This window comes from Galleria mellonella, unplaced genomic scaffold, assembly GCF_026898425.1.
Source record: "Galleria mellonella isolate WM207_F2 unplaced genomic scaffold, CSIRO_AGI_GalMel_v1 utg643, whole genome shotgun sequence".
NCBI classification, from domain to species: Eukaryota; Metazoa; Arthropoda; class Insecta; order Lepidoptera; family Pyralidae; genus Galleria; species Galleria mellonella.
Window position 1 is genome coordinate 756130 of NW_026442135.1, and position 23816 is coordinate 779945.

Sequence of the window (23816 nt, forward strand, 5' to 3'; positions counted from 1 at the left end):
CTACTAAATTAGTAATATTTCCATAATGATTTTACTAATTAGTTACTAATTACAAGAATGTCCTATACCTGTATCTGGTACTACCAAGTCCACTACTATTATACAGCTATATCGGTGATAACGACCGACGACCAAAAAAAACCCACGGGCCAAATACAACAATTCTACATTTATTCATTCACTAGTCGACTGACATAAGTAGTCGGATGAATAAAATTAGTAGACGAATAATTTGAAAACCATTCGAATGTTTTGCTCAATCGAATAATTAGTAATCGATTACTAAAGCCGCGCATCGCTACATTGGCGTTCATTGATTGTGAACACTTAGTGAAAATTACAAATTGGCAATATTTTTATATGACTTTGTTTTCATATGAGTTTATTTGAGAAAGTTTATTATCTCTATTATTACGTCTTCTTATATGTAGATTTTACTGCTGCATAGTTATTTCCATTGATCTTGTAATCCAGTAGATACGTCACATGTTTAATGTCTAGTCTTTGGCGTGACGAAACGGCGTGCGTCCGTCACGCGAACATCTAGTTTTAATAAAATATTGAGTGATTACGAAACGAAATACTTGGATACTACGAATATCGTGGAAATAGTTATGCGACTTCGTGACAGATTTATATTTTTTGGCTCGAATTTGTCAATATTAGACTTCTTGACGCGCGTATAGTGTGTACATATCACAATGAATATAGTGCTAGTTTTTTTTACGTTTATCGCATTTTTAGTCTATGGTTTATATTGTTACCTTGTAATTGTTACTTTTTGGCTGATGGTTTTCGCCAAAGTCACAATAAATGAAAAAAAAAGTCTATGGTTTTTATCAACCTATTTCAATAAGAAGAATGTTCTCAATCATTACGTCTATTGCATTTTTAATCTGTATTCTTTTTTTTTAATAATGGTTACTAATTCATATCTTAAGTTAAAATAGACTTAGATAAACTCAACTAAATGTACGACATTTAGTACATAAATGCTATCATAAACTTAGAAATAGGATTAGAATAGATATTATAGCGTCAACTGGCGTGCTGTATTCTAAGTTTATGATTGCTATAAAAGTTAATGCACTGTTATAATGTCGCACATTATGCTAGAAACATGTTTTTAAACTAATAAAGTTACAGGAAGAAGTTATTGCTGAAAACTTTAACAATAGTTTAGACCAACACCATTTTGAACGTACTTATATATATATATATATATATATATATATATATATATATATATATATATATATATATATATATATATATATATATATATATTTATACAACTTAAAATGGCAAACAAGTTGACGGCCCACCTGATGCAAAGTGGTAACCGTCGCCTATAGACATGAGTAGTACCATGGACATAACAGAGTATACTGTTTCGCCCATGATATCCCCCATGTGTTGCCATTCCTGAGGACTCAGGTGTTATTCCTCTGTAGCCTGTAAATTCACGCCATATCCCACCCTTCAAACCGAAACACAACCATGCAAACACAACTGCTTCACGGTAGAAACACGAATGGGACAGAGGTATCCAAGCATCTGGCTTTTGTGTAAAATACGAATTTTTTTTTTTTTGTTCAGATTAGGTATTTTAGTTAACAAACATTGTTAATAAATTCTACCACACTTGCTACATTATAAAACAGGGTTTATGTACTTTTAAATATAAAGTCCAGTTTATGTTATTATAAAGAGCCATTAACTGTCCACTGCTGAACATATGCCTCCACATAAAGGGGGGCTATGCCAGTTGCCACGATTGGCAATCAAGTTGGCTGCGGTAATGTTTTAAGAAAAACGCTGCTTCCTATGCCTTTAATGACACCTTCAGAAATGGAAGGGATGGTCCATTTTATGCCGAAATCCATATCTTAAAATCTTATAAGCAACCTCTCTATATAACTTTTGAATCCATAGAATTAGAATAGTACATGTTTAGAATCCGTTCCACTATTAGTTAATAATCTTAGAATATCTTGGATCCGTACAACAGGGTGAACAAGAAGCTGTCAATCTATTCTGAAAATAAAAGTAAATGTAAGAGAAAGATAACTAATTAGTTACTGACATTGTCGTATGACCAAACTGAAAAGTTGTTGTCAATTCCAAAATAAAACTAAATCTAAAACTACATAACTATAAATACTACACACACACACACGCACGCACGCTCGCACACAAACATAACACTCAAAATACATTCTTCATACATTCGTCTTTAAAATATAAGAAATACCAAGAATACTTGCCTCACAATACTTATATTGATATAATAATGTTGATGTTCAGTAAAGTATTTTAAAACCACGGAGAGAGCCTGGAGATCTGTAGTACAGGTTTCGACCTAGTTCAGACTCCAGACTCTCACAAGGATAATAATTTTAAGTTAAAATTCTAAATAGTCATATAATATGAAATATTCCTTGTGAGTAGTAAATAAAGATTATTTATTTATTTATTAAAAAGTTTCTCTTATAGTATAATTTAAAAATCCTCTATTTGTTCACAATCTTAAAATCAGTCCCCATTTCTTAAGATGATTCCAAAATGGAATTGACCCATAGATTAAGAACATTAATTCTCTTTCTACGTTCTGGGCGAAGTCCCTTGACAATTTCATGATACCTCTTTAGTGTTGGGAAATTCGTACATTAAAGTTTCCGATTCGGATCATCGATTGAATGTTGATTGATTACGTGTCGGGACTTCTGACGAATTACTGTGTAAATTCTGTGACGCGTTGTTGATTGAATTATCGTGTTCAGATTCTCGGTATAGTTATAAAAACATTGCAGCTCCTCGATTTAAAAGGAAAGTTAATATTCCAAACTTATCTTGGCGCAACAATATAAATATTTATTTATTCATTAGTACATAATATGTACAAGGCGGGCTTAATGCTAAATAAATGCATTCTCTCCCAATCAACCTTAGGGAAGTGTCAGAATACACGAATACAGTATTAGTAATAATTGACACATATACATACGAAAATTTACATATAGAAACAAATAAATATATATAAATAACAGATATATTTACATATATATAAGATACTATATTATACACAAAAATGAGAGTACTTGATAGTACTTACTGCTCAGACAAAGTATAGAAGTGAGCATTAACGTTTATTTTGAATGACGGTTTAGTCGAAATTGTCTTGATAGTATCAGCGAGCGCATTTTAGAGTCATAAAGAATGTAAGTCAAAAGCATTTAATACGATGCCTGTACTACGAATACTCGAAGATTGGCCACCACTATTACTACCAGAAGTTCTACAACCTTCGATTTAATTATTCATATGTATTACTGTACTGATGCTTTTCAAAGTATTGGGAAACTGTAAAACTCACTCAGTTCATATAGCTATAATATAGCCATCAATCTCCGACTGTCATTTAGTTTGCGCACGTTTTGCGACACGTGTTTCTCCAATAAACGAGGCAATTGCAGGCAAACTATTAGATCCCTGCTCGGAGCCTAGTGTTAACCGTTCGCTTCAAGAGAGCATCAGGTGTTAACCTAATTCAGTAAAATAAAGTATATTAGAATTAAAAAATTCAAATACGAGTATATTAAATTACGGATTAACTTTCCGGTGATAGGACACATCGATAAAAAACTAAATTTCATTTAGTTTATTATCGATGTTTCCTATCACCGGAAAGTTAATCCGTAATTTAATATATACCAGAGGGAGACTTTGTACAAAAGTCGTTGCTGGGGCACCTCTGTCCCATTCGTGTTTCTACCGTAAAACAGTTGTGTTTGCATGGCTGTTTTTCGATTTGAAGGATGGGATATGGCAGCGAATTTACAGGGTACAGAGGAATAACACCTGAATCCTCAGAAATGGCAATGCTAGGTAGGGGGTGTCATGGGCGAATCAATACACTCTGATATATCCATGGTACTGCTCATGTCTGTAGGCGATGGTTATCACTTTCCACCAGGTGGGTCGTCAGCTTGTTTGCCATTCTTAGTTGCATAAAAAAATTAAAAAACACAACAATACGAATGAACGCTGATTCAATTCTCATTCCTTTTGCGGTCTATAAGACGGAGTAACAAACGACTAGACTTCGATTCTCTTAGAATTAGGAAGGAATTCTTTGAAATTCCCGAGAAAACGAGAGACAAGTACCGATTTAAGCTACGAACAACAGCTATCTTGCTCTAGCAAATATTATAAAATTTAAGTTATACAATGCCTGTATATAATTGATATTTAAAAGAAAAATTCAATATGAGAGATCTTAATAAGAGAAAAAGAAAATAAAACGATCACTTAGAATATTCATCTGTCTGTTTGGCATTACGCAAAAACTGCTGCACCAAATTGAATGCGGTTATCGTAGTTATAAGAATAATAGTAATAGAGTTTTTTTTTTGTAATGGATGATAATGGAATGGTGACCCGACTGCGCTAACGTAGACGCTGGCAGGGCACCAGTAAAGGACAAGAGGTGAGAATGAAAATGCAGGTCAGTTTTTTTTTATGGGTGATACTGAAATAGAAAATCAATAAGAATTGTTCACGTTGGTTTCCAGGGGGGCTAATATTGCTGGCAATAGGGCTGTTAAACTCCATTGCTAACAATATTTATCCCTTTTCCCCCAATGCAGGTTAGTTAAGCCCACCGTGATAAATACGCCTGGAATTCAGCACGATGGTTTCCAGGGGTCGACCTGACATGGTATATTGCTAGCAATGGGACTGGTAGTCCACATTACTAACAATCCTTCCCCCCCCCCCCTCCCTAGTAATAGAGCTGTTAAACCCCATTACCAGCAATCCCTTTTTCTCCGACAAGAAGCTAGTGTATAACGAAAGAAAATCATAATGTCTGTCTGGGGACTAAAAAATTGTATTTGTATTGGAAGAAGATCGTTTTACAATGGGGGAGAGGGATTATTAGTAATGAGGACTACCAATTCTATTGCTAGCAATATACCCTGTCAGGTCGATCTCCACGTGGTCCCCCTGGAAACGTGCTAAATTTCAGGTGTATTAGTCACGATGGGCTAACCTCTCACCTCTCAATTATCATTCATTAAAAAAAATCATTATACATTTACATTATTACTGATATGACGATGATAATTAACATCATCGTCGTCATATCAGCCTTTAACTGTCCACTGCTGGACACAAGCCTCCCCCTTGTGGCGATTTTGCCAGTAGTTCCCACGCTTGGCAGACGGATAGACAACCGCAGTTAGGCTTTGGAGATGTTTTAAGAGGGATGCTGCTACCCATTCTTTGCCCTTCCTCAGTTGCCTCACGACACCAACGGGAAAGGAAGTGGTGGCATATTTTTTTTTATGGGTGAAAATGATATGGTAACACCGCCTGCGCTAACGGGATACGCTGGCGGAGCACCAGTGAAAGGTGATAGATGAGAATGAAAACAGGCCAGTTACCCCATCATGATGAATTCATCAGGAATTAACCATGATAGTTTCCACGGGGAAACCGCGAGGAGGTCGACCTGGTTGAGTATATTGCTGGCAATGGGATTTTTAGTCTCCATTACTAACAATCCCTTTCCCCCCAGTGGTGGCATATTCTATGCCGGGACCACACGGCGATACAATTAGGTAACGTGTAACAATTTGGCACTGCATCCAATCAGTTCACATGACGTACATATGTATCTGTCCGCTCACTAAATCTACAAGAGACACGTAGGCACTTGTCACTTGTGATTGATCAATTAATTGTTAATTACTCGAATTAATTGAGAGGCAATTTGTAACATTATGAGACTAGATATATGTTGGAATAGACACACTCCAAGTCAATATCAAGAGATGTAATCAAATTGAACGTGCCAAGTGAGAGAGTACAAATTATTCTACACTAGCTATTCCCCGCGGCTTTACCCGCGTGAATCAGCACATTAAGTATCCTTCGTGCTAAATTAGGATTTAACTATTTTTTTTTATACAACTTAGAATGTTGATGGTCGAGTCGTCTAGTCGATCGAGTGTGAGGGGAAAGGGATTGTTAGTAATGGGGTCTAATTGACCCACTGTTAGCAATACACCCTATCAGGTCGACCTCCACGCGGTTCCCCATGGAAACCGTCGTGATTAATTTTAGTGGAAATCGTCATGATGGGCTAACTGACCTGCCTTTTCATCCTCCCCTATCACTTCTCATTGATACCGATAGCGCAAACGGGGCCACTATGCCATTTTCACCCATAAAAAAAAATAGCGCAGGTAAAGTTAGTATTCCATTTTCATCACTAAAAGAGCATCAACGTACTATGCCATTTAAAAGTATCGATTTTTATACATCGCACCTAATCGTAATAAATCGAATGGTTTTATACATCGATGCAGTGGGTAGGAAATGCGGCCGCTCGGGGCGATGCACTTGGCAACACATCAAAGAGTTTCGCGTCGTTCGAATCAGGTGTTGATGGCGCTCTTATTTTAATGTTCTGTCCGCGGATTCGGGCTTAACAGACTTTTTTTTAATGGAAAAAAAAATAATGTGGAAAAATGAACCCTTTGAAATGAATTAGCGAGGTGAGTTATGTTACGAAATCAGGTCTGCTAGGTATGTCGTAACGAATTAATTATCCATGACGGTGTCCAGAAGGAACCATGGAAGTCAATATGCTAAAGTACGGTCATATTAGAAATGAGTAATATATTTACTAGAGGGAGACTTTGTACAAAAGTCGATTGCTTGTGTACCTCTGTCCCATTCGTGTTTTAACCGTGAAAGAGTTGTGTTTGTATGGCTGTGTTTCGCTTTGAAGGGTGGGATATGGCAGTGGTACAGGGTATAGAGGAATAACACCTGGATCCTCAGGAATGGCAACGAATGAGGAGTATCATGGGCGAAACACACTCTGTTATATCCATGGTACTGTTTATGTCTATAAGTGACGGTTACCACTTTCCATCAGGCAGGCCATCAGCTTGTTTGCCATTCTAAGTTGTATAAAAAAAGCAATATGTATACTGTAATTGCAATATTTACCCAATAAGGTATATAATAAATATCAATTGTCCAATATATATAATTTTAGTTTAAAAAAAGTTATGTCAATATTCCATCAACTAAAGTGACTAAATTTTGCACTCTTTTTGACATTCAATGCTCTGTCTATATGGTATAAGCTATGACAACTTTTACATTTAGTTAAAGACGCTACAAACTAAGAATATATTGTTTGAAAAAGGAAAATACTAGTATTGTTTCCCGTTTTGTAATTTCCTTTGTAGATACATTTGTAATGAATGTCACAGACAATTCTATGTAACATTCCTCATTAAAAAATTGTTTCCTCTTCAAAAAAGTCCTTGTTGTTTATCCAAAGAAATAATTGTCTCGTTTAAATTCTTAAATTCTTTACTCAAATCCGTCTGCTTAAAAAAAGAAAATGGTTTTTTTTTCTAAATTTTGGCGGTAAATCGTCAACGACTCTTTGAGCAATTCCATTGATATTACTATTAAACAATTTTTGAATGAATAAATGAATTTGACGTCAGATTTTTTAAATTTCTTTGTCTACCTCTTACGGAAATTTTTGGCGGTAAATATTTACCTGTCCCACCAACAAATACATCGTCGACTCCTGAACATACACAAGGGTTAGGCACCCCGTATTTACGTATGAATTTTATACACAAAATATATACTTATGTATGTGTATATTTGTATTTATTTATTTATGTACCTATAGATGACATATGAAAAATACATACAGTCGATCATAACAACTCCTCCTTTTTGAAGTCGGTTAAAAATAATTCTTACTAGTCTGTTATATATATTAGTCTAATATTGTTAACACGAGAGTGAGTTTATTCGTTTGACGCATTCACAGCTTAACTAATCGTCATGAAATTTTTGTATATATTTTAAAAGACAGAAAGACATTACATTATTTATCCTTATTAATCAATATATTATATTAAGTTTTTGTAATTAAGTTAAAATACTTAGATGTAAGGTATATACCTTAATCTAAGTACTTTAACTTATATATTTTTACACACACATACACGCACGCACGCACGCACGCACGCACGCACGCACGCATTCACGCACGCATGCACGCATGCACGCACGCACGCACGCACGCACTTCCTTGAAGGGAACAATAAAGAGTTTTCACTCATTCATATCCTGGACAAGCGAATAAATTCTCGAGTGAAGACTGATTATGAAACAAATAAATATTTATACCTTGAGGGATTCAGCCGGATAACCGTGCGTAATTTGTTTTGTATACAAAATACAATTATGTATACAAAACAACTTATATGATTATTTCTTACAAGTCTCGTATTTAGTGCCGCCGGCGTGACACCTTGGTGTTAAAAATAACGCACGTGCACGCGCCTGCGATACACTGTGAGAAACAATATTTTATATAAATAGTGTCAACTAGAAATAATTTTATTGATCGACTACAAAAAAAAAAAAAACACGGATATTTATTATAAATGCAATTTTATCAGAAACCTCCGAGATAATATTAAAATAATAAATGCATATTAACTTTTATTTATTTATTTATTATTCACTTGAAATATGAGATATAAGGCGTTACTTATAAAAAGCTTAAGGAAGAATACAAGAGCTGTCTTTTAAGTCAAGTCGTTAGTCAACCTCCCGCGATTATTAAAAAAAAATATGGCATTTTCATCTTTTTGAATTTAGAATTCGAAAACATAAGAATGTTTTCAAATTGGTCGAATAGTTTTATTGTATTGTCTATTCAAAGGTGACAAGTCGGTTGTAAAAATGGAAATATCTAAGAAAATATTAAATATATATATAAGTATATGGTATGAAACATGTTCACCATACATAGGCATGTAAATGTGGGGTCCTTGATACCAATTTTATTTTTAAACTTTCGCTCTGCATATTTTATAGTTTATGATATTAGCCATTACTGTCCACTGCTGAACATAAACCTCCCCATATTGGGAAGTTTTGCCAGTAGTTGCTACATTTGACAGGCGGGTTGACAACCGTAGTTACGCTTATATTGGTAACACCCAACTAAATCATTTAGGGATGCCATATATACAACAGATTGATCTAGTGATAAGACCGCCTACAATATCTTTATGTCTATATTTTGATCTGTACTTTATCGTAGGTAATGCATTGTAATTGATCTTTCTAATAGTCGTAGTATACAGCAGAATCTCGATTATCCGAAATAAAACCAGGAGTAATCCGTATAAACGAAAACCCGGATAATCGATTTCAAAGTCAAATAAAACAATAATTTATTTTTAATATATATTTTTTGTATTATGTAAAATATTTATGTAAAAGGTTTTTCATAATTTCTAAATCGGTAATTAGAGCGGTGAAGAATAAATCCGGATAATCGAACATTCGGATAATTGATGTTCGCATAATCGAAATTAGAGTTAAATAAATACAAGCTACGTTTTGTTGTTGAATTAGGGATTCATTGTACAGAGAGCAAACTTAGTAATAACTCCGAGCATAGGAGGATATCACCTCCAGCGAGGGCCGAGTTAAATTACGTCGAGCTGCCTCAATCAGACCCTATTTGTCGCAAAATATTATCTTCCTGAGAATATTATAATTTTCCTCGAAAATCTCTAATACAAAACCACTATACATATAGACAGATTTTGCTTTAGTCAATATTAAATGCGTTTGATGAGACCACTATTCTAAATATTAATATGAAAGTCAGTTTGTTTGTTACCTCTTAACGACTCAACGACTTAACCAATCATTATGGAATTTAGTATACACGTACTATATGATCGTTGGCCGCGTGGTCCCAACATGGAATGGACTACCCCTTCCTTTCCAGTAGGTATCCTTAAATTATAGAGAGCCTCGAAAACAGGTCAACTTTTTGTCAGCCAATTGTCAAATTAGCTGACTCAGTTTGTTTTATCTACATATGCATAAAATATATTTAGACGTATTATTTAATAAATAAAATTAGTGTTTACGCATTAAGAAAATGCAAAAATTTAAGACAAAATAAATATAGAAGTTATAAGGGAATCACTTATAACTGTTTATCACGCAAATTGTGTGAAATAGTTGATCCGTTTCTCTCGAAGCATTTCTATAGTGACACTGTTGTCTATATGGTCTAAGTAGGTATCATAAGATGCGACTAAGGGAACTTATTGATCGAGGGGTGAGCAGCAGCGTTTCTCTTAAAACATCAAAACAACCTAACTGTAGTTACCAAACGACCTGCTAAACGTGGCAACTAATGGCAAAACCTCCCTTTTGATATGATATTTTTATTTATACAACTTAGAATGGCAAACAAGCTGACGGCCCACCTGATGGAAAGTGGTAACCGTCGCCTATAGACATGAGCAGTACCATGGACATAACAGAGTATACTGTTTTCCCCATGATATGATATTTTTTTATACAACTTAGAATGGCAAACAAGCTGACGGCCCACCTGATGGAAAGTAGTAACCGTTGCCTATAGACATGAGCAGTACCATGGACATAACAGGGTATTCTGTTTCGTCCATGATACTCCCCATGTGTTGCCATTCCTGAGGACTCAGATGTTATTCCTCTGTACCCTGTAAATTCACGCCATGATATGATATGATGATGTACTATATGGTACAGAGAAGAGATGTAGGCTACTTTTTATCCCAATTAGTGAACATATTTTGTTTATATTGTTGTTATTTTTGTATCAACCGTTAATTGTCCACTGCTGAATATAACCTTCCGCATAAGAGGGGTTTTGCCAGTAGTTGCTACGCTTGGCAAGCGGGTTAGCAACCGCAATTTGGCTTCTGGTGATGTTTTAAGAGGGAGATTTGTGTACATGTTGTTTATCTTTATAATCTGTATCATTCTTTGAAGGGAACGATAAAGAGTTTTCATTCATTCATACACCGGTCTTCTTTTTTTAATGGATGATAATGGAATGGTAATCCCGCCTGCGCTAACGGTATGCGCTGGCAGGGCACCAGTGAGAAATGACAGATGCGGATGGAAGCAGGTCCGTTAGCCCATCGTGGCGAATTAAACAAGAATTAATCAGGATGGTTTCCAGGGGGAACTGCGTAGAAGTCGACCTGATAGGCTAGCAGTATATTGCTAGCAATGGAGCTACTGCTCCCTACTTTTTTTTTATACAACTTAGAATGGCAAACAAGCTGACGGCCCACCTGATGGAAAGTGGCAGCCGTCGCCTATAGACATGAGCAGTACCATGGACATAACAGAGTATACTGTTTCGCCCATGATACCCCCCATGCGTTGCCATTCTTGAGTACTACAAACAATCCCTTTCCCCTTTTTCATATACCGGTCACTCGAACAAAGACACGAGTTAAAGCTAGTATAATATAAACAGATATATATGTATAACATTTATTGTGTTTGGGATACGATAGGACTGGCCGGGAGTTCACCCCCCGTTTCAACCCCTCAGGGAGTAATTTACAAAATTACTAAAACAACACACTGTACAAACTCGCACACTCGCAGGAGGGGCTTCTAACTCCGTAAGAGGATGAATTGGGGGGTGGGATTATCAGTAACAGGAAATTAGTTATCATGTCGGCCGCCACGCGATCCCCTGGAACCTGTCGTGGTTTAGTCTTATTGAATTATTCTTTATTCTACACAAAAAGGAATTAAATTATAAAAAAAAAGAAAAAATAAACATAGTAGGGCGAGGTTATCTCTAAAAGAGATTTCTTCCAGCAAACCCAATATGAGATAAACTGACAGTTTATTAGTAGGTAGCTACATGCATACATGTCTACCAATCGACTTAAATGTTATAGTTAAAAATGAATAAATAAAATGTCTATACAATTGAAAACCAGAAATTTATCGGTGTTTCTTTTTAATTTTTTTATGCAACTTAGAATGACAAACAAGCTGACGGCCCACCTGATGGAACGTTGTAATCGTCGCCTATAGACATGAGCAGTATCATGGACATAACTGAGTATACTGTTTCGCCCATGATACCCCCCATGCGTTGTCATTCCTGAAGACACAGGTGTTATTCCTCTGTACCCTGTAAATTCACTGCCATATCCCACCCTTCAAATCGAAACACAGCCATGCAAACACAACTGTTTCACGGTAGAAATACGAATGGGACAGAGGTACCCATGCAATCGACTTTTGTACAAAGTCTCCCTATGGTATATATTGATATCGGTCCGATATTTATTTTTGAATATCTTAGAAGTTTGTTATCCGATATTACTTTTTAGGTAACAGCGTTTAACGTATTCGTTATTGGACCAATGTATAGAGATTGCTCTATATTATCCACCCTTATGTACTGTCACGCGAGCAGAGCTGCGGGTTACAGTTAGTCCTTTTATATACGAGGAATTATATATATATATATATATATATATATATATATATATATATATATATATATATATATATATATATATATATATATATATATATATATATCAAAGATAAACCTTGTCAATATCACATTTTGATAATGCCAAGGTCAATAAACACGACCTCCTGGTAACAGGCGCTGAATACGAATTGCGACGCACCTAATAATTTATTAGTACTGTGGTGTCCCCCACCCATCCCCACACCACATAAAATTTTTTTTTTATTTACTTTTTATATATTTTTCTTTTCATATGTGTTTGTTATTCATTGTACACTCTGTCACAAATTATTGCCATTCCTGAGGTTACTCAGGTGTTATTCCTCTGTACCCTTTAAATTCACTGCCATAACCCACCCTTCAAATCGAAACACAGCCATGCAAACACAACTGCTTCACGGTAGAAACATGAATGGGACAGAGGTGTTCAAGCAAACGACTTTTGTACAAAGTCTCCTTCTAGTATTCTTCTTTAGGAGCAAATTATTCAGTTTAATTAACACTGTATATGGGTTTCGGTTTGATATACCCTTTTACAAATTACTTTAAAATTAAAGTTTTTGAAAAAAAAATAACAGCCGAGTTTCTTGCCCATTTTATTCAACTTACATTCTAAATGGACGGTAGAATCATAAAAAATGACTATTCAAAAATGATTAAACTAAAATTTACTTCAATAAAAAGCATTCCCTTCTTTCTTTCTTTCTTTACGATTAACTACAGGAAGATTATTGTTTTATTATTATTTTTTTTTTATTAAACTTCTATTACTTCTGTGCAGGTACACGTTGCCATCCGAGAAAGCAAAAAAATCCAACAGGTTAGGTATATGTCGGCACGGCATTCATTTTGCTTGACTAATGTTTTAACAGTTTTTTATTGGCACGTTATAAATAATATACCATTTACTAATGTTACTAATACACTAATACTAATCATAAACCCTGTAACACAGAATGCTTTGTGGTCCCAGCATAGGCTACACCTTTTCTCGTGGGTGTTGAAAGCGACTAAGGGAACTAACTTATAATAACTAATAATCAAGGGATGGGCCACTGCGTCCCTCTTAAAACATCTCCAAGGCCAAACTCTTGTTGCCAATCCGCTTGCCAAGCGTTTTTTTTTATGCAACTTACAATGGCAAACAAGCTAACAGCCCATCTGATGAAAAGTGGTAACTGTCGCCTATAGACATGAGCAGTACCATTGACGTAATAAAGTATACTGTTTCGTACATGTTTACCTCCCCCCCCCCCCCCCTCCAGGTGGCAACTAATGGTAAATTATACATAGATTTAAGTCAAAATTATTAGAAAAAATTGATTTATGATATATTTATTAATCCACACATGTTACTTATATAGTTAATATACTAGTGCACGCAAGCAAAGCCTCGGGGAACGAGCTAATACTGTCATAAGGCTGTCATTTTGGCATTCAGGACCGTTGTCCTGAGCCACCTGTGAAACAATAGCCGATAGAAAATAAAAACAAAGCTCTTCGAAATTCAAAAGCTCACGCATTTCGTATCTAGGTCGGGGCGCGCGCGTCACGCTCGGCTGACGTCACGCCGCTGCCGTGACGTCAGTGCCCCTCCTCCGGCCACGCCCGCCCCGTCTATAGCGTAGATAGGATAGATTCGGAACAGGATCCGTGTACAGAGCAACATCTAATCCATAAAGAGCTAGTACATACGTGCTTGACTAAACACGCCTGACTGGAAGTTGTTTGCTGATATTTTAGCAAATTGTCCTTGGATGATACTGGCATACTAAATATAGTATGTTTCAATGGAACCCAATGAAATAATATCCAAGTTTTCTAAAAACTATACACAGAAATACTAATTATAATTAAGAAAAAAAAAAACATAAATCAACAGTTTTTTTTTGTGTCTACTGCTCCCCAGGTAGCAATTACTCGTCATATTGACGTCGATTTTCAGTCACCGACCCTAAAATGACTTAAAATTGACGTCTTATTTGAAACGCAGCCATCATCTTGTTTTTTTATCACGGTCAATAAACGTATCCCGGACACGTGGACAAAGCCGCGGAGGACAAAAGCTATTTACCTATAACCCTTAAATACCTGAAGTTTCAAATTTGATACCGGGATTATAAATCGCATTGGGCGCCTACAAATAGATTTTATTTTAATATTTGGCTGTTTACATGTTACCAATTTTTTTTTTTAATAAATATATAAAAATATCGTTTTGATTTTTTTACTATTTTTCCCCATTAGTAAACACAGTAAAGGGTACACTTATATATTTTTTAATTTGATTTAAAAAATCAGGCTTTTAAGGGATAAAACTAAACAATATTACATCAATTGTCTACATTGTTCTCGACATCGCCTCCATATGTAATATAAAGACTCATTTAAAGAATTAAGAACCGTTTAATTCACTTCGGAATTATAGTGAGCGATTTTCGATTACGATGGAATTCGGCACTCAAAGTAGATCCAATTAAGGCATCTTAATTAATTTATCTGCGTGGAATGGAAACAGCTATTGAATTTATTTAATTCCTGTGAGTATAGCCGGGATCGGCGATTTGAAGCCAGCGCCCATATTTATTTGAAACTAGCAAACCCGTCCCGGCTTCGCACGGGTTCTTTACAAAAAAAAAACATAAAATAGCCTATGTTATTCCGAGAAGATAGATTATTATTGTTGTAGTCCAATATTTTGATTTATCTTGTGGGGTTCAGCCAGCGTTTACAATGTAAGCGCAAATAAATATGTTTTTTTTTTATACAACATAGAATGGCAAACAAGCTGACGGCCCACCTGATGGAAAGTGGTAACCGTCGCCTATAGACATGAGCAGTACCATGGACATAACAGAGTATACTGTTTCGCCCATGATACCCCCATGCGTTGCCATTCCTGAGGACTCAGGTGTTATTCCTCTGTACCCAGTAAATTCACGCCATATTCCACCCTTCAAATCGAAACACAGCCATGCAAACACTACTGCTTAACGGTTGAAACACGAATGGGACAGAGGTACCCAAGCAATCGACTTTTGTACAAAGTCTCCCTCTGGTAAGAGGTTTATTTACGATATCACATTAGAAACCTCTAAATTAATCAGTGTTTCTCTACAATGTTATTATTCTCTGCATGTGTTATACATATAAACCTTCCTCTTGAATCACTCTATCTATTAAAAAAACCGCTTCAAAATCCGTTACGTAGCTTTAAAGATTTAAGCATACATAGGGACGGACAGACAGCGACCGCGACTTTGTTTTATACTATGTAGTGAGAAACTGTAATGTAATTGATAACTATCGTAGAAGATTCCCAGATAAACTGGTGCTGCCCGCAATGTCGACAACTTTATACAGTGACAGCTGTTATCCAATGGCAATACGGGTCTACAATAGGTTACCTCCGAGGGGAAAAGGGATCGTTAGCAACGGAGCCCAACAGCCCTATTGCTAGCAATATGCCCTATTAGGTCGACCTCCACATGGTTCCCCCTGGAAACTATCGTGAACAATTCTTGTTGAATTCGTCACGATTGGCTAACTGACCTGCTTTCATCGTCACCTGTCATCCCTCACTGGTGCCCCGTCAGCGTATACCGATAGCGCGGGCGAGGTCACCATTCCATTATCATCCATTAAAAAAAAATAACTTACCGCCGGAAATAAAGGATCTTCAGATAGAGAGATTTAAATCAAACTTATTTCACTTTCTCTTAGAAAAATGCTACTATGCAGTTATTGAATATTTAAATGACAAAACAATGTATCTATTAAAAGATGTAATGTATGAAACATTATTTTAAATATAAACCATAATTTTATATGATAATTTGACATAAAGAATACTGTAATTTGTAAAACGCTTGGACTTTATAATTGTAATATAATTTATTTATTTCTTTATTTATTCATTAAAAATAATTATAACATTATGACAGCAAAATCCAATTCAATGTTATAAACCTAGTGTGCTAACATACAACGTTATAATAAATGTATTTAACCCGACTCTAGATATCTCTGAGCCGCTTCTAATATCTCTGGCAGGCTGCTACTAAATATATCAATGATGTTTATAATATTATTTGATAACCGTACTGCGTGAGTTAAGGGAGCGCGCTGAAGTACGTTAGTTCTTACTGGCGGGACATTAAACGTAACCAGATGACGGCGCGCGCTAACATAAGCATTCGGTACTCAATCTTGTCTTATAGTTGGACTGTCTCTAGCAGTTGTGGATGATGCATGACTAAATGCAGTTACCCCATCAGCGTATACCAATAGCGCAAGTGGAGTTACCATTCCATTTTCAGCCGAGAGAAATTTTGTACAAAAGTCGTTTGCTTGGGTATCTCATTCGTATTTTTGCCTTGAAGCAGTTGTGTTTCTATTTGAAGGGTGATATACCGCAGTGTATTGTACAGAGGCACAATACCTTAGTCCTCAGGAATGGCAACGCATGGGGGTATCATGGACGAAACTCTGTTATGTCTACGGTACTGCTCATGTCTTTAGGTGACGGTTACCACTTTCCATCAGGTGGACCGTCAGCTTGTTTGCCATTCTAAGTTATATAAAAAAAAAACATTAACCCTTTTAGTGCCATTGATTTTTACTCATATCTACTTAAAAGTGCCAAAGAAATCTTTGTCGTGTTGATGTCATTTACCCTTGTCTCTAAAAAAACTGTATCTCCTCCAAAAATTATCCAATTTTAATATATTTTTTTTTACAGCAAGCTAAACAGCGACTGATTTCATGAGCGCTATGACGCTCGTGGCACTTTTAGTTGCAATGCGCACGAGCGCGATGGCGCTCGTCGGCACTCAAAGGATTAAAAAACCATTCAGCATCCAAACTGCGAAAACAAGAAATAGGAATATTTAATTAATTAATAGATTTTTTTATTCGTTTCTTTACATTTTTATTAAAATCTATTGAAACAGACTATGTATATATATATATATATATATATATATATATATATATATATATATATATATATATATATATATATATATATATACATACATACATATCTCCATGTACATATATATAACTATGTACATATATGTATCTCATTTCCATAATTATGTACACAATCGGTTTATGTAGGTATATGAAAAAAAAAATTACAAAGTTACAAATTTTGTTAATACAATACGATGATATGTTGACCATAGAATTAGTATAAGACCAACACGGGACTAAGCTTTTTGGATTACAGAAACAAACTATCAAAATTGGCAAACACGCACAAAATAATAGAGTGGAAACGATGACGTCCACCTTTTGAAATCGCTTCACAAACATACGTAAATAAAACACAAACAATAGAACTTAGCCAATAGCCCAATATTAGTAAAGTAAACCACCGGAGCCGGTTTGGCACATCCTTTATCCACCCCATCCGCCCAAACGAAACCGCACCCTACCGCGCCACCCCCCAAAAGGGGGGCTTGATTTGATACGCAAGGGGAGACGCCGGCTTAACTTTATTTGGCCAGACGAATGAATTTGAGCATCACTTTATGCATTAAAATAAGGTAGTTTAATAATATTTTCGGTTAAAGAAGCTACTTTTTTTTGCATGTTCGATAATAAAATTTCCATCAAGCAGATGGAAATTTTATGGGCAGGGGCATTAAAATTTTTCCGACGGCTAAACAATTGTCAGTCGTAAATCGTCATTGTTCTTATTTAGCTTGTATAGTTTTTTTAACGAGCGAGAACCCGACCTACCAAGACCGAGATCACCTACCCTTTCTCTTTTTCCTCAATGTCCTCAACCCAAAGGTTGTCTGGAAAAGATTACTTAGCGATAAAGCAGCCTTTTGTATTACGCCTCATTAAAATTTACTATATTATTTTCATAAATGGTACATTAAAATGTAAATAAACAAACCAGAGGGAGACTTTTTACTTTTTGTATAAAAAAAGTCATTTGCTTGGGTATATCTGTCCCATTCGTGTTTCAACCGTAAAGCAGTTGTTTGCATGGGTGTGTTTCGGTTTGAAGGGTAGGATATGGCGTGAATTTACAGGGTACAGAGGATGAACACCTGAGTCCTCAGGAATGGTAACGCATGGGAGGTATCACAGGCGAAACAGTATACTCTGTTATGTCCATGGTACTGCTCATGTCTATAGGCGACGGTTACCACTTTCCATCAGGTGGACCGTCAGCTTGTTTGCCATTCAAGTTGTATAAAAAAAATGCACATGCGCTATTGGTATACGTTGGTGGGGCACTAGTAAAGAATGATAAGTGAGGATGAAAGCTGGTCAGAAATCACATCGTGATGACTTCTACAAGAATTAACCCGATAAGATATATTTCTAAAAATGGATGTGTTACATCTCCATTACTAACAATTCCTTTCCCATATAGAGAGTGTTAATAGTTTGAGTCCTTCCTCATATAGAAGGTATGCATCGTTTTAAATAAAAATATTTTAATGCAGTCTTCTACTAGTATAGTTGACCATTTTTTTTTAAAGAAACACATCAAAGAATGACACAAAACTCTATAATAAGCGATATGGTCGCCCATTGTTTTCTCATTGTGATTATTTCTTTTAATTGTTTATATTTATAATAAGTTTACTATCGTCATCTTTTGGAGGAAACAATTAAAAGTATCTATCTATCTAATAAAACAGCGCGTTTAATTATTAAGTTAGTATGGTAGATTTTTTTTCTTTATTCAACTTAGAATGGCAAACAGACGGCCCACCTGATGGAAAGTGATACCCGTCGCCTATAGACATGAGCAGTACCATGTACATACTATTAACATTTTTGGGCCCATAACTCTTTGAAGAAAATGTTTACATTCACAGGCAGAACACTCCTTGAAAATCATGCTAAAGGTTTCAATTTCACCCAACATTTTTCAAATCAATATTATTGGTAAACATTATATTTGTCCGACGCAACAAAATGCCTGAGCCTTACTCAGGCATTTTTTTGCGTCGTTGCTATATTCAAGATTTCTTTCCAGGGTGGACCTGGCCTCTTAAAAAAGACGTATATATACTTTCAGATATGACTATGTACCTATTATATTTGACTATACATCTGCTGATTAAATTTACAATAGGTTATGAGCCCAGCGCGCAGTAAAAATGTACTCGGATCTACATCCAAATATATATATATATATATAAAATTACAGAATTCTTAATACAAAATTATGTCGCACGCCTCACTTAGATATTGGGATAGCTACTACACAATTCTTAGGTGGGCATGGCCGACTTGGCCCCCCATTAAATACGCCTATAAGTAGGGCCCTGCCTCGATACCGCTTACTGGAGCAAATTTCTGTGAAGTTTTAACTGTATGTTTTTCTTTTATATACCGAAGTTCTGTGTACACAATCCTACGCCGCTGTTATTATATAATGTCAAAGTCTGATAAGATGCTTATTTTGTCGTTTAAAAAAAAATAGGGCATGAAATTTTCGTGTTTATTTTAAAATTCTAATCCATGGAATGAACGGAACTGAAGTAGTTCACTTCAGTCGTGACATAATTAATTAATTAATGAAAACTCTTTATAAATTAATTAATTTATTTATGCACTTTTTGTTGTTACAAGTTAAACAATAATACAAATACATGTACATTACCAGAGGGAGACTTTGTACAAAAGTCGATTGCTTGTATACCTCTGTCCCATTCGTGTTTCAACCGTGAAGCAGTTGTGTTTGCATGGCTGTGTTTCGGTTTGAAGGGTGGGATATGGCGTGAATTTATAGGGTACAGAGGAATAACACCTGAGTTCTCAGGAATGGCAACGCATGGGGGGTATCATGGGCGAAACAGTAAACTCTGTTATGTCCTGTATACTGCTCATGTGTATAGGTGACGGTTACCACTTTCCATCAGGTGGGCCGTCAGCTTGGTTGCCATTCTAAGTTGTATAAAAAAAAAACCTATATATAAAGTAACTTTTAATATTATCAAAACTGGTTCGAAATTATTGTTTATTTATTATTACAATACATTAATGTACTTATTACAATACGGATTTCCTCACCCTCAAGAGCTCAGAGTAATTAATTAAAAATCTACGGGTTAAAATTGAAGTTAATCTTTTGTAAGATTAGAAACAAAACAAATATTTTCGTTTGTTTTCCATAATAAGGTTATATTGGTTTTCGCATTCTCTTAAAATGAAGTGCCAACCCTATCTCGTCCCTAAGGTACACTGAAAATCGAAGTTCGGTCGGCCTTTATTGGTATTCAAATTACTGAATCAATTTATTGTATTCTACGTATTCTTAATGTGTGACGCCATTCGTAAATTTACGGCTACGCGCGCTACGGCGTAGACTTTCCGGCACGGACCTGTAGCTTCTGCTACGAATGTCTACGACTGCGTAGTATGACTACGTGTTTTTTACCCCTAACGTAAAAAAGGAGTATTATAAGTTTTTGTCTGATTTGTATCTCTCTGCGTGTGTGTGCGTGTGTGTGCGTGTGCGTGTGTGCGTGTGCGTGTGCGTGTGTGTGTGTGTGTGTGTGTGTGTGTGTGTGTGTGTGTGTGTGTGTGTGTGTGTGTGTGTGTGTGTGTGTGTGTGTGTTAATTGCATAAGTTCCTTAAACACTTAAAAAGTAGAAATATCTCAATTAGATACGTTTTCATGTAAATTTTAATATTTTTTGTATGTTAATTAATGTATGTGAATTTATTAATATATTCTCATGTTCTGAACCGATGTCGATGATTTTTTATAATCAAAACGGTTTTCTCTCAGTTATATAGATTTTGTTCTATAATAATTATAGCGTTACTTGTTTAATAGACCATATTAATATAGCGTTACTTATTTATTTGAACATATTAATATAACACTACTTGTTTAATTAAACATATTAATATAGGGTTACTTGTTTATTTGAACATATTAATGTAGCGTTACTTATTTATTTGAACATATTAATGTAGCGGTATTTATTTATTTGAACATATTAATGTAGCGTTACTTATTTATTTGAACATATTAATATAGCGTTACTTATTTATTTGAACATATTAATGTAGCGTTACTTATTTATTTGTACATATTAATGTAGTGTTACTTATTTATTTGAACATATTAATGTAGCCTTACTTATTTATTTGAACATATTAATGTAGCGTTACTTATTTATTTGAACATATTAATGTAGCGTTACTTATTTATTTGAACATATTAATGTAGCGTTATTTATTTATTTGAACATATTAATGTAGCGTTACTTATTTATTTGAACATATTAATATAGCGTTACTTATTTATTTAAACATATTAATATAGCGTTACTTATTTATTTGAACATATTAATATAGCGTTACGTATTTATTTGAACATATTAATATAGCGTTACTTATTTATTTGAACATAGGTATTAATATAGCGTTACTTATTTAATTGAACATACTAATATAGCGTTACTTGTTCAATTGACCATATTAATATAGCGTAGATCAAACTGTTGTGCACGCAGGTCGCCCTCGTACCGCGTCACCAAGCCATCGGTGGACGCGAGCGCGGAGCAGCCGCCGCCGCCGGCGCACCACCTACTCGAGCCCACCCCCTCCATCAAGGACAAGAAGCCTCAGCTCAAGGGACCAAGGCCGGTTGGCTCCAGCGTCTCAGGTGTCTATACATTTCATATCATAATATATAAAAATCCCGTGTCCAGCTGTTTGTTAAGTTAATATCCTAAACAATACAGTATAACATCTTAAGTATCCTAAATATTTGCAAATACGTCAGATAGATCCTTAAGGTGGTAGAGAATGTCTGTAGCATTAAGTCCGCCTTTTATTTCACATTTTATTGGTCGATAAAATTTAATTAAATAAATAAATAGTAAACTAAAGCAAAAATGACTAAGTCTTTAATAATAATTAACTACTAACCGCCATGAGTGCGACTATGCCCGCTTGAATCGGTATGAATGAATGAATTTTATTGCTAAAAATGTGGTATAATAAGTTATATATATTTGTGTTGTCGTATATAACCTATAAGTATGTAGGTATTTTTATTACATATTTGTATATTTATGTAATATTTGTTTAATGTATTCATGTATGTATATTTATATAATCATAATGTGTAGTAGTTCTCTATTGTATGTGTTGTAATTTTTTTCACCGCATAATAAAATTTCTGTTTTGCCAAAGGTTGACTGGGAGAGAATGCTATATAGTATTAAGTCCGCCTTTTGTACCAGACATTTTTTTGTAATGTGGTCAATAAAGAATAAATAAATAAATAAAATAAAATGGTAGTATTACAATGATTTCACACATTTTGTATTCAAGCACCCAACATCAAGCATCAAGTACCTAAACTCACCTTAATTAAATATAAATTAATTAATTTAGGCCTCCCCCATAAAAGGGCGTTGGTCAGTAGTTGCCAGATTTAGCAAGCAATGCAGTTAGGCTTTGGTGATGTTTGAAGAGGAATGGTGCTGCCCATTCCTCAACTATTAAGTTCTCTTAGGCGCCTCTTACGACATCCACGGGAAAGGAAGGGATGGCCTAATTAATCTATGCTGGGGCCACACGGCATAGATACCTTTTTTTTACAACAAAGGGGCAAACGAGTATGCAGCTCACCTGATGGTAAGTGACTACCGCCGCCTATGGTCACTTACAACACCAATGATATTGCAGGTGTGCTGCCGTCGTTTTAAAAAGGAATATGCTCTTCTCTTGAAGGTTATGTCGTCGTATCGGTTCGGAAATACTGCTGCTGGATGTTGATTTCAAAGAGTGATACCTATAATAATTATAGATAATCTGTTGTTAAGGAGATATTGGTGAGGAGTTATTGACCTTTAACCGTCGAATATACTTTCCTCTACTAACTCGACCTTGATATATATATATATATATATATATATATACTACCATGAAGATAGATGTTCTTCAAGTCTACTCTTAAAAATATTTAGAGATTGCCTCTCACAGATAGGCAAGGGAAAGTGTACTTATAGCTAGGGTGTCGATACTGAAAGACTCTTATAGCTATGTCGATGTTAAATTACCCTTATTATTCATTCAGAACCGAAACGGTTTCCGTTTCAACGTTTCAGAAGTAAAACGTGAAACGGAACGCCCAATATCATGTGCCTCCGTCCATTTGTCACTGGCCGGTAACAATAACTCATTGTTCGTAGACCACCACGGCTTATGTCACTCGCCATCTTCGTATCAATTCTGATGATATTTCACAGAGATCAAGCCACTTCTGAAGGGTCCTCGATTCGTTTGTATTTTTTTTCTTTAGTAGATTTTAATAATTCTTTTTGCAATCGACGCCATTACTTTTACACTAGTCTTAAAGACAGTTCTGATATAATTGGCTTTACATATTCATCAC

The 23816-nt window shown here is 35.3% G+C and overlaps 1 protein-coding gene across 3 annotated transcripts in view; it reads left to right on the plus strand.

Annotated features, from left to right (window-relative positions):
* Positions 1–23816, plus strand: part of LOC113511207 (NACHT and WD repeat domain-containing protein 2) — a 67116-nt gene that overhangs the window by 16524 nt on the left and 26776 nt on the right. The window contains exons 2-3 of one of the 3 annotated variants that reach the window (XM_026894825.3): positions 13203–13241; positions 21925–22076. In XM_026894825.3, the coding sequence (XP_026750626.1) occupies positions 13203–13241; positions 21925–22076 (191 nt within the window). Of the gene's footprint in view, positions 1–13202; positions 13242–21903; positions 22077–23816 lie in introns of all 3 variants that reach the window. The other 2 variants (XM_031912060.2, XM_031912061.2) reach the window with 2 other exon arrangements.